This window comes from Sparus aurata, chromosome 10 (assembly GCF_900880675.1).
Source record: "Sparus aurata chromosome 10, fSpaAur1.1, whole genome shotgun sequence".
In the NCBI taxonomy this organism is placed as follows: Eukaryota; Metazoa; Chordata; class Actinopteri; order Spariformes; family Sparidae; genus Sparus; species Sparus aurata.
Genome location: NC_044196.1, coordinates 23,302,801 through 23,315,850, shown reverse-complemented (window position 1 = coordinate 23,315,850; position 13,050 = coordinate 23,302,801). Strand labels below are relative to the sequence as shown.

General features: G+C 40.6%; 1 protein-coding gene across 1 annotated transcript in view; it reads left to right on the top strand.

Moving 5' to 3' along the window:
* The window catches only part of adam19a (ADAM metallopeptidase domain 19a), a 202,218-nt gene that overhangs the window by 148,594 nt on the left and 40,574 nt on the right, over positions 1–13,050 (top strand). Inside the window, exon 10 of the mRNA XM_030431403.1 lies at positions 2,764–2,848. Within this exon, the coding sequence (XP_030287263.1) occupies positions 2,764–2,848 (85 nt within the window). The remainder of the gene's footprint in view (positions 1–2,763; positions 2,849–13,050) is intronic.

The window sequence follows — 13,050 nt, the reverse complement described above, 5'->3', positions numbered from 1 at the left end:
TTTTACATTCTTATCTGTGACTGTAAACTGAATTGTACATTTTTCTTCAGACTCAACCATGTGGCCAGTGGAGACAGTGTTAGACTCGGTGATCAAATGAAACATGGACCCTGCCTCAACAGGGTAACTATTTAAGTCAGTCTGGTGTATGCTAAAGTTCAATGTAACAAAGACAGAAAAAGGTAAATGTTCAAACCGCAAGTGTCACTCCAAGAAGGTCCAAACATGACAGCAGAACGCAGATGATAAAATCTTCAGAAAAAACTAACATCTGTGTGTCTTAATTGATCATGCGACATTAAGCACAGCATCCATCTGTTCTTCTGTAAACTTGTCTGTTTTCACTTTCTTGACATGTTTGGTAAGAAACTTTTTCCACCAACATGGGGGTTTAGTTGTAACAAGTTGCATTTACTGTGTTATTATACGTATTCAATTGTACTCCAAGGTGTTTTTAACTGGATGTGAAACAGTCAGTTTAATACTGATGCCTCTCTATAACCTACATAAGCAAACCAGACAACAGCAAGAAGACCAGCTTTTTCTATGCAGTTCTTCTTCATGCCTGCCATTGGGTCAGATTCCCCAAAATAGCTTTCTCAATATAACTTATATGACTGAGCAACCAAATCTGTTAGTTGTAGGCTATCTATAAGTTAGTAGTCAGCAACCTTTTCCAACAAGAGACATTTTTTGCCCCCGTCTCTCTGTCTGGAGACGCAAAACATATTTGTGTCTTATAAAGAAGATAATACAGCCTAAGAATGTCTAAATTAGCCTATCAAGATTATTAATAGGCCTATGTGAGCATTGATTTATGTTTTCACATGATGTGGCAATGTTCCTGTGGGCTACTTATGCGTATAGTATAAGGTACTTGAAAATGTAGCGTCGTTCGATAATAAATAAAAGACACAGCTGCAGCCTAGATTTCAAAACAGTAAATAATAATTAAATAATTAAATACATACATACATACATACATACATACATACATACATACATACATACATACACAAACAGAAAACACAAGACTAAACTACATTTTGTTTTAGACCATTTCAGTGTGAGTTAATCCTCCTTTTGTTTTAATCCTCAGACACATAAAGCAATCAACCCTCGGGGCTTGTGCATAAAACACAATGATATTAACTCAGGATCGTTCAATTAATCATAACTTGATAGAAAATATCAAATGTTCTGTGTAGGTTATGCATTTTTACTGTCAGAGTTGAAACAAAGTTTACTTTGTTTGACAACTGCATATTACAGTTATTAATCTAACATAGCCACTCTTACATACATTTAAAGAAGAACATTTGTATTATTTATTGAAAATGTGTTGCTTCTTTTCTTCATTCTGGAGTAGTGTTTTAGAGAAGAATCATTACTTTAACTCTGTTACATCTCGATACATCAATTGAACATCTTTTGGTTGATTTGTCAGCAGGATTACATAAAAACTATTGACTGGATTTTCCCCAAACTTGGATGGAGGATGGGTTTGGGCTCCAGGAGACTGCTCAGATGAAATAGAATAGAACAGAATAGAATAGATCTTGATGAAAGAAAATCTTGTGTATCAGGGTATCTATGATTGAGTACAGTTTGTTGTGGATCAAAATATAAAAATCTGGATATCGTGGATTTCAATATTTTATTTAATACAAGATTGGGTTTGCTTGAAGGGGACTGTTCTATACTGAGTGCTATTCTTGTTTATTTATTGTTTTATGCAATCATGGACATTTCAGTAAGACGCAGATGGTCTGTTGATCCCGTGTCTGTTATGTCCCCTCATGACTTTATTCATAACGAATAATGGCTGAAGCTGCAGCAGGAATCTCAGATGAGACAAAACATCTTTAGTTTTTACTTTTTTGTCTTTCTTCACTGTTTGGGTATGGCTTTCAACAGTGTTAGGTGTTTGTATTAACAGGCTAATCTTCCCATTTGTTACATTGATCTGTCATTCTAATAATTCAGCTAATCAGAAGCATGAGACTCTTTAGTTTTTGGTTGCAGTGAGAACATGCAGACTCTCTGCCCTCCCCATGCTAATACTGTTCACCGGTTCATAATCATCATTGTACCTCACTGAATAAAACAAAGCTGATTAACTCCACATCCTCCCACACACACCTCCCATGCCCTGATGAGCCCTAATGACAGACGCCCTCTCAGCTTTGGGTCAGATCATTTCATATTTCGTTAGTCTTTAAACTGACAAATGATTAGCTAAACAGAGATTTTATTAAGGAAAAGATCTGGCGTGAGTCGGCTGTAATTGGGCTGAACACCTCAGCATTCCGGCAGTAGCAGCGTCACAGCTTGACTGCCGTTGTACACACACTACAACACAGATGCACACCCACACATTCATCCATTAGCAGTAATTGTTGGCCCCTCTTGCTCCATAATTAGTTGTACTGATACCGAAGGGCCCATTTTGTTTGGATTCATCAGACAAGGCTTGATATTGTTTTTGGATGTGAAGTGACGACCGTTAGGAGATCACATTGTGGATTGAGGCTCCTCACATGCCCTCGATCACATCTTACAGGCTTGTCGTGTCTGCCACTCTGCACTGCTGCCGCATCTGCAATCAATGTGCATCCATTGTGGAGCCTGTAAGTGATCATGGAGGAGATTAAGGTTAACTGATTTTTTGTTTGTGTGTGTGTGTGTGTGTGTGTGTGTGTGTGTGTGTGTGTGTGTGTGTGTGTGTGTGTGTGTGTGTGTGTGTGTGTGTGGCTCTGATAGTGGTGTGATTTTCAAGGGGACGACTATAGGGATGGCACCACTGGAGGGAATGTGCAGCCTGGAAAACTCTGGAGGCATCAACGTGGTACGTGGGAATACATTTCTCTTCTTGTCCTCCACTCACTGTGTGTAAGGTGTCGAAACTACCGGGAATAATCACCACCTCGCAGTTCTAGCCTCTTCCAGCTCATTGTTTTGGTTTTACAGACAGTCACTTAACTGCTTTGGTTCACTCTCATTGGTTTCATTATGATGTTTTTAAGCAGCAGGCAGCTGTTTTCTGTGTAAAAGCTCTGATAAACCCCCAATACACTTCCTGCTCAGCACCAAACAGAAGAGAGACACTGTTAGCTGTTGAACACAGTGGAGCATTTAGCAGCTAAAGAGACAGACATTTATGTAAGGAGTTGGTGGAGACAAAAAGGAGCGTGAATATCAGACTGAAACACAACAAATAAATTGTTTGGAGGGTTGTTATCATACTTATATCAGTGTTGGAAATGTCTGGCATATGGCTGAAAATACTGGTATCAGTGAGTCGACCAATGTAACCCTAACCTTTATTGGAAAGGGGGCCCTGCTTCTTCCCAGCAGTGTTCTGTATACCAGTGGCTAATATGCATAAACCACAAGCGACTTCTGTAACTTCAAGCACAAACTTAACTTAACATCAATACTGGCTCAGTAAAATAATACAACAATAATAATAATTAGGGATGTCCCGTTCCAATCATGTGATCGGAAATCGAAAAATGTGTGTGTGCAAGGCAAGGGGCGGGTATTGATAAACGTAATGACCGGCCACCGCTGTCAACGTTTTTTGCGCCTCTGATTCATGTCTTCATGTCACTCCGCAAGTAGTCCATTCATTTGTCACGATGGAACTTCATTCAAAGCAGAGCTCCTCCAAAGAGGAGAGCATTCTGCTGCTGGATTTTCAGCGCCTGCAAAAAACAAAAACAAAAGACATGATTCTTGTAGGTTTAATATCACGGGCGAATGGCGTATTTAAGTTGCACACAGTGAAAGCACTACACCCTATGTTATCTTGAAATCGATTATTATTGTCATTACTGCTATTTGTATAATTTCTACAAGTCACCGTTAAAGTTGAGTGACTAAAATCCTTGTCATCCTATTCAAAGGCTGCAACAGGCGACTCATCCAACCGGGGTGAAGTTAGTTTTAGGTTGGATATTCATCGGATATTCACTCGGGTCCAGCCGCGACTTTACTGAGGTTCGCCCAGTGTTAGCAGCAGGAGGACGGTTTGCTCACCTCCCAGAGCCTCGCGCTGAACTGCTGGAAACTGATTTAGGGACTGTCATTAAATTACTAAGCATAAATATATTGATACAAAATAATTGCAATGTTTTTGATATCTTCCTTGTCATATGGCCCAGTGATTCCAATCCAGCAGCAAATTGTATTAGTAAACTGGACGGATGAGACACACCTATTTTTGTTGTTTGTTTTTTTTTCTCAATAGCTTCCATGTCATGTGGCCCACTGACTTCTGAGACAGAATCTGTTTCCATAAAAGATATATAATGACACAGAAAATAATGGTAAAAAAAGTTCTCTAATGCTCAAGAGGTTAGAAGTGTGGCGAACTATTTCTTTCTTAGCTGAAGCCAACAACGGGACAAAATAAATGTAAAGAGAGAATTAGTGGAGCCGTTTATTTTCCTGCTTTTTTGTCCTTTGCCATTCACACCTATGATAAGTGTTAAATGATAAAATAAGGTCAATGAAATAAAAAATAAGGGACATCCTGGATCTGTTTCTTCGCTCTTCTGTATTTTTTTAATGTATTATAGAAGTATCGGATAGGGACTCGGTATAGGCAGATACTCAAAATCAAATGACTTGGACTCGGGGGCAAAAAAACCTGATCGTGACATCCCTAATAATAATACATATCTATGTTTTTAATGCACTGGTATCAGATTGGTACTCGGTATCAGCTGATACCTGGATCTGTATGGGGATAAAATGGGACCAGAACATCTCTTATTGTGTGTCTGCTAGATGTGTAGACATGCAACTGTTTGCTGATTTGTAAGCTAAAATTACTTTACAAAGCGATGATAAATCAGGGGCTGTGTTTGTAACTCACTCTGCCGCCCCCAAATAGCCATAGAAAATCAGTGGATGCAACTTTAATACTTAATGAAACTTTCATTCTATAAGGTTTTTGCCTTCACCCCAATTTAGTGGAGGTCAATGCAATATTATTGTTAATTAGTGGGCTGTGCTCGCCAGCCCACTATGGACACCTCTATAGCAGAGCTATAGGTGTCCATAGTGGGCTGTGCGGAGCACAGCCCACTATTGTTATTGCTCGCGCCTCTTTTTATTTTTCTTCTTCCGTCCTTTTTTTGGCACTTTTCACGCCCCGCACCGTTGAGCGAATACCAACAAAAAATACATCAAAACGTGCGGCTCGGGCGGACTCGGTATGCTATTATTTTTCTCATGAAAATATGAATTTTTCGCGACGTACGTCGCGAAAAACTGCGAAAAATGTCCCATAAGGAATGAATGGGACGAGGTCAAAAAAGTCGCAAATCTGCGACTTTTTTCAAACATCTCCTGCTCGGGCATACGTTCACGTGGAAACACCATTCCAGCTTTAAAATGTAGGCACAAGTCCTGAGTATTTTTGTTGTATTTGAACTTTATTCCTACGATATGTAGTTTTTGAACTGTGACCCTTGAATGGCGGTGAGTGATTTTGGAGAAATTCAGGGTTTTCAATGAGTGTGTATGGCGGAATGTTCGTGCAGCACAGTGGAGAGGACCAACTGACAGAGTGAGCGAGATTCAAAAATTCGCTCAGAGATTTTCTCTTTCCGTGACGATCCTGGCCACAAATTAGGCTCAAAAACAGTGATACTTTCCAGAGTTGTAGCCACACTTGTCTTCTTTCTCCCAATGTGTCCACTTTATCGGTAGGATTTACGGTTTTTGAATTATCGACCGCTAACCGACAAGAGTAGCTCTGAAATGCTCCATTTACCCCAATGTAAATCGGGAGAAGGATTTCCAAAACTGCACTCTTTTTTAACTCGCTGCCATTTCCACATTTCTGAAGCTAGGACCACAAAACTTAATGAGTGTGTTCTTTAAGGCCTTTCTGGCTCGATCGTGAAAAAAAATTGTCGATATCATGTATGATTTTGACCAAATAGCACTAGTTTTACGTCCTAGATGTGAGGCAGAAATTGCTCTCAAATCAGCTCCCTCACAGTCCGTTGCTAAGGCCCTTGCCAACGGTCACCTAGCAACCAAAAACAGCTGGGCCAAGAGAGAGAGTGACAGACAGACAGACACTAGACACACATCAGACAGACAGACAGACAGACAGACACACAGGAGACGCACATCAGACAGACAGACAGACAGACAGACAGACACACAGGAGACACACATCAGACAGACATACAGACAGGAGACATACATCAGACAGACAGACAGACAGACAGGAGACACACATCGGACAGACAGACAGACAGGAGAAACATATGAGACAGACAGACAGACAGAGAGACATGTACACACACACACACACACACACAGCCATGCTTAAGATTGCACTCACATACATGCAAACGCACACACACAGTATATTTCCCAACATTTAAACTACATTTAATGATTGTTTTTTCACTCATTCAATGTGCGGCTCGATCGGACTCGGGTTGCTATTATTCAGCTTCACGAAATATTAATTTTTCACGACATAAGTCGCGAAAACTGCGATAAAATTTCCCATAAGGAATGAATGGGGCGAGGTCAAAAAAGTCGCAAATCTGCAACGTTTTTCAAACATCTCCTGCTCTGGCATACGTTCACGTAGAAACACCATTTCAGCTTTAAAATGTAGGCACAAGTCCTGAGTATTTAAGTTGTATTTGAACTTTTTTCCTATGATGTGTAGTTTTTGAACTGTGATCCTTGAATGACGGTGAGTGATTTTGGAGAAATTCAGGGTTTTCAATGAGTGTGTATGGCGGAATGTTCGTGCAGCACAGTGGAGAGGACCAACTGACAGAGTGAGCGAGATTCAAAAATTCGCTCAGAGATTTTCTCTTTCCGTGACGATCCTGGCCACAAATTAGGCTCAAAAACAGTGATACTTTCCAGAGTTGTAGCCACACTTGTCTTCTTTCTCCCAATGTGTCCACTTTATCGGTAGGATTTACGGTTTTTGAATTATCGACCGCTAACCGACAAGAGTAGCTCTGAAATGCTCCATTTACCCCAATGTAAATCGGGAGAAGGATTTCCAAAACTGCACTCTTTTTTAACTCGCTGCCATTTCCACATTTCTGAAGCTAGGACCACAAAACTTAATGAGTGTGTTCTTTAAGGCCTTTCTGGCTCGATCGTGAAAAAAAATTGTCGATATCATGTATGATTTTGACCAAATAGCACTAGTTTTACGTCCTAGATGTGAGGCAGAAATTGCTCTCAAATCAGCTCCCTCACAGTCCGTTGCTAAGGCCCTTGCCAACGGTCACCTAGCAACCAAAAACAGCTGGGCCAAGAGAGAGAGTGACAGACAGACAGACACTAGACACACATCAGACAGACAGACAGACAGACAGACACACAGGAGACGCACATCAGACAGACAGACAGACAGACAGACAGACACACAGGAGACACACATCAGACAGACATACAGACAGGAGACATACATCAGACAGACAGACAGACAGACAGGAGACACACATCGGACAGACAGACAGACAGGAGAAACATATGAGACAGACAGACAGACAGAGAGACATGTACACACACACACACACACACACAGCCATGCTTAAGATTGCACTCACATACATGCAAACGCACACACACAGTATATTTCCCAACATTTAAACTACATTTAATGATTGTTTTTTCACTCATTCAATGTGCGGCTCGATCGGACTCGGGTTGCTATTATTCAGCTTCACGAAATATTAATTTTTCACGACATAAGTCGCGAAAACTGCGATAAAATTTCCCATAAGGAATGAATGGGGCGAGGTCAAAAAAGTCGCAAATCTGCAACGTTTTTCAAACATCTCCTGCTCTGGCATACGTTCACGTAGAAACACCATTTCAGCTTTAAAATGTAGGCACAAGTACTGCGTATTTAAGTTGTATTTGAACTTTTTTCCTATGATGGGTAGTTTTTGAACTGTGATCCTTGAATGACGGTGAGTGATTTTGGAGAAATTCAGGGTTTTCAATGAGTGTGTATGGCGGAATGTTCGTGCAGCACAGTGGAGAGGACCAACTGACAGAGTGAGCGAGATTCAAAAATTCGCTCAGAGATTTTCTCTTTCCGTGACGATCCTGGCCACAAATTAGGCTCAAAAACAGTGATACTTTCCAGAGTTGTAGCCACACTTGCCTTCTTTCTCCCAATGTGTCCACTTTATCGGTAGGATTTACGGTTTTTGAATTATCGACCGCTAACCGACAAGAGTAGCTCTGAAATGCTCCATTTACTCCAATGTAAATCGGGAGAAGGATTTCCAAAACTGCACTCTTTTTTAACTCGCTGCCATTTCCACATTTCTGAAGCTAGGACCACAAAAATTAATGAGTGTGTTCTTTTAGGCCTTTCTGGCTCGATCGTGAAAAAAAATTGTCGATATCACGTATGATCTTGACCAAATAGCACTAGTTTGACGTCCTAGATGTGAGGCAGAAATTGCTCTCAAATCAGCTCCCTCACAGGCCGTTGCTACGGCCCTTGCCAACGGTCACCTAGCAACCAAAAACAGCTGGGCCAAGAGAGAGAGTGACAGACAGACAGACACTAGACACACATCAGACAGACAGACAGACAGACAGACAGACAGGAGACACACATCAGACAGACAGACGGACAGACAGACAGAGCGACATGTAGACACACACACACAGCTGCTTAAGCGTGCTCTCATATGCACACAGACGCACACACACAGTATATTTCCCAGCATTTAAACGACATTAAACGATCATTTTTTCACTCATTCAATGTGCGGCTTGATCGGACTCTGTATGCTCTAATTCAGTTCTCTAGAATATTAATCTTTCGCGTCGTAAGACGCGAACAGCTGCGAGACACTTCCCATAAGGAATGAATGGGATGAGGTCAAAAAACTCGCAAGTCTGCGATGTTTTTCAAACATCTCCTGCTCTGGCATACATTCAGCTAGAAACACCATTCCAGCTTTATGTAGGCACAGGTCTTGAGTAGTTTTGTTGTATTTGAACTTTTTTCCTATGATGTGTAGTTTTTGAACTGTGATCCTTGAACGATGGTGAGTGATTTTGGAGAAATTCTGGGTTTTCAATGATTGTGTAAGGGGGAATGTTCGTGCAGCAGAGTGGAGAGGGCCAACTGACTCCATCACAGTCCGTTGCTACGGCCCCTGCCAACTGTCACCTAGCAACCGAAATCAGCTGGGCAAAGAGAGAGAGTGACAGACATACAGACAGGAGACATACATCAGACAGACAGACAGACAGAGAGACATACATCAGACAGACAGACAGACAGGAGACACACATCGGACAGACAGACAGACAGGAGACACACATGAGACAGACAGACAGACAGAGAGACATGTACACACACACACACACACACAGCCATGCTTAAGCTTGCACTCACATACATGCAAACGCACACACAGTATATTTCCCAACATTTAAACTACATTAATGATTATTTTTTCGCTCATTCAATGTGCGGCTCGATCGGACTCGGGTTGCCAATATTCAGCTTTACGAAATATTAATCTTTCGCGACATAAGTCGCGAAAAACTGCGATAAATTTCCCATAAGGAATGAATGGGGCGAGTTCAAAAAACTCGCAAATCTGCGACGTTTTTCAAACATCTCCTACTCTGGCATACGTTCACGTGGAAACACCATTTCAGCTTTAAAATGTAGGCACAAGTCCTGAGTATTTAAGTTGTATTTGAACTTTTTTCCTATGATGTGTAGTTTTTGAACTGTGATCCTTGAATGACAGTGAGTGATTTTGGAAAATTTCAGGGTTTTCGATGATTGTGTATGGCGGAATGTTCATGCAGCAGAGTGGAGAGGGCCAACTGACCGAGTGAGAGAGACTCAAAAATTTGCTCAGAAATGTTCTCTTTCCGTGACGATCCTGGCCACAAATTAGGCTCAAAAACAGTGATATTTTCCAGAGTTGTAGCCACACTTGTCTTCTTTCTCCCAGTGTGTCTACTTTATCGGTAGGATTTACTGTTTTTGAATTATCGACCGCTAACCAACAAGAGTAGCTCTCAAATGCTCCATTTACTCCAATGTAAATCGGGAGGAAGAATCTCAAAACAGCACCCTTTTTTTAACTTGCTGCCATTTCCACATTTCTGAAACTTGGACCAAAAAACTTGGTGTGTGTGTTCCTTAAGGCCTTTCCCGCTTGATGGTGAGGAAACTTTGCTGATGCCATGTTTGCTTTTCTTCACGGGGCAAAGCGCACAGCCCACTCTCGCGATTTCCCGGCGGGGAATTGTCTAGTATTATTATTATTACTATTATTTCAATTGCAATAAAATGGATAACAGCAGTCTGCAAGCGTGGAAGCAGCTAATTGAGGCTACACTACTCTAGAGGCCATAGCATATAGGAGCTCTAGGGCTTCAACTTATTTTTTATAATAACTATTAATCAAATTTATTTTTTTTGATTAGCCAGTTACTTGTTTGGTCCATAAAATATCTGAAAAAAAAGCCCATCACAATACCTAAAGGCCAGGGTGATGTTATGTTTTGTCTGACAATTGTCCAAAATCCAACGATAAACAGATATTATTAAAGGCTCGCATGAAGGAATTACCCGTGTATATCAAAAAGTTATCCGGTTGTATTTGTCTGAAAAGACTCTGCTGAGTGAGCAAATCCCCCGTTAATAAACGCCCACAGGAACATTGTGGAGAGGAGAGGGAGTGGAGGGAGCTGCAGCAGCAAACCATGTTGATATGAGCATAATCAGCAGATTAGCAGTGATACTGTCAGATTATAATGTCTGTGCTGTACACCTACATGCTTATAATGCAAGTCTGCTGATGCTTCTGTTCAGTCAGAGACACATTTGACCATTTATAGCAAACAGTTATACAGTTATATTGGGCAAAAAAAGGCTCTTCTGTTTGAGCTTTTAATAAATCCGACAGCAACGAAGATTCTACAGGGAAAAGCTAATCCCCGAAACAAAATGATTGCTCCCTGCTTCATAAGCATTAACAGGGGATGTATTAGAACTTCCAGGACAAAAGAGTCACTGTGAACCACCATCGTGAATAGATGCAGAAAGCATGTTGCCATTTTCCCTGAACGCTAGCATGGCCCTCCTCTGATATGAAACTCAGACATCATCCCAGCAAGCCTGTCGCAGGATACTAATATACAGTGTACTTGCTCCGCATTTCACTGAACATATTTCACCAAACACAGAGGTTGTATGATCATGTTAGTAATGTGTAAATGGCAGCCATGATAAGAGCTATTTTGATTTTAAATGCAAAGGAAAGTTGCGTCAATGATTTTCTTTGTGCTTTTCCTTTAGCATTGGACAGAAGAAAATGCTGTCCCACAATCCTTTGCGGTAGCAACATTTAAATGACGACCATTTTGCCATCCACATCAGTCAACATGTGAGATTATCCATCCACAGTTTGTATCTGCCAGAACATCTTCAAAGAACAATTATGTGAACATTTCAGGATGTTGACTGAGTTGTATGGTGCTTCTTAAAATAGTTTGGGTCTTAAAATCAGATTATATGCAGCATATTACCCAATGCACAGCAGTCTGTCACTCAAGAAATAGACACTCTTTCAAGTTAACAGAGACTTCAGTGTGTTTACACTTCAGTTCAGTCTGCATTACAGCTCTAATCCATTAATGGTTTTTATAATGCCTGGTTTTAGGGGGTTGCTGTAGCCCCCTCAGCAAACCTGCTTCCTGCATCCATACGCCATCCTATTCTTTTTTTAAATTTTAATTCCAACCTTGACAATGAATTGTATTTTTGACCAGGTTGTCCATTTTATCTAGCCTGCATGAGTCGACATGGTAAGAACGCACAGGAAAAAGTATCAACAATGCACTTTTAGCACTCCATCTTCAGAACATTGTAGTTTTGAAATGGCAGAGCCACATCTCTTGTCATCACTTAATTAAGAAAGCCTAGTGTAAGTGCAGTCCGATTCCCTCACCACAATGGTTAACTTTTCCTTAATCCTAATCCAAATTCTCCTTCACATCTTTCACTGACCTCATGAAGTTTTTTTTTATTAAGGTCAAGAAAAAATGTTTCAGAGAGGACATGCAATTTCAATGCCTCCTCACCAGTGGCAGCTGTACCTGGAGGCAATATGTTCTCCGGTTGTCCATCCATCTGTCCTTCTGCCTTTCCATTCCTCAACTCAAGGATGAACTGATACAAACATTGTGGTCAAAGGTCAAGGCCACTATGAACTCACACTACACATTTTTAAGCTATTACCGAACAATTCATATCATAACTATGAAATAACGTCACACAAATGTCAAATACAATACAATGATGAAGTAATGACATTTTTTGCAAGTCAGTGAATAACTGTTACACTTAATTGCCCATTTACCAACCTACATAAATGCTATCCGATTCAAAGTATGCTATGTTGTTTTAATATGGGCCTGAATATTGTGTGACAGCTGTGCAGTGCGCCTTTCAGACTTGTTTGTTTGTTGTATTATTTGTTTGTCTTGCTGACAAATAGATAAAAAACAAGACAAATCAATACCAGGTACCATTCGTTACCTATGAGTTATATCAAGTCTGTATCTAATGCAATCTAATGCAGGTGGTGCCTGAGAAGGGCTCTGTTTTGGATGAGAAGAAAATATTCAGTCGTCCTAAAATAAGATGTCCTGACTTTCTTTTATTGATGTTGTTATTTGTTTTTATTGTCAAACTTATTTACAGGCATCTCATACAGTTTAGTTTTGATCCACCAGAGTTTAAAGGTCTTATCTTTTTATCTGGACAAATGAACTGACTCAAGGGAGCAAAAACTCATTTTTATGGTAGCACAGTAAGGAAAAGCATGAAGGAGTTATATGAAGCAAATCTAGAATGTTTGAAGGATATGTCACTCCTCTTTGCTGCTCTCTTTGACAGTCAAATCTTGCCCGGTTGCCTGCAACTCTAATATACCCACTATTCAATCTTGTTCAGCTTGTATAACGGTATGGCTTCGTATGGCTGTGTGCAGC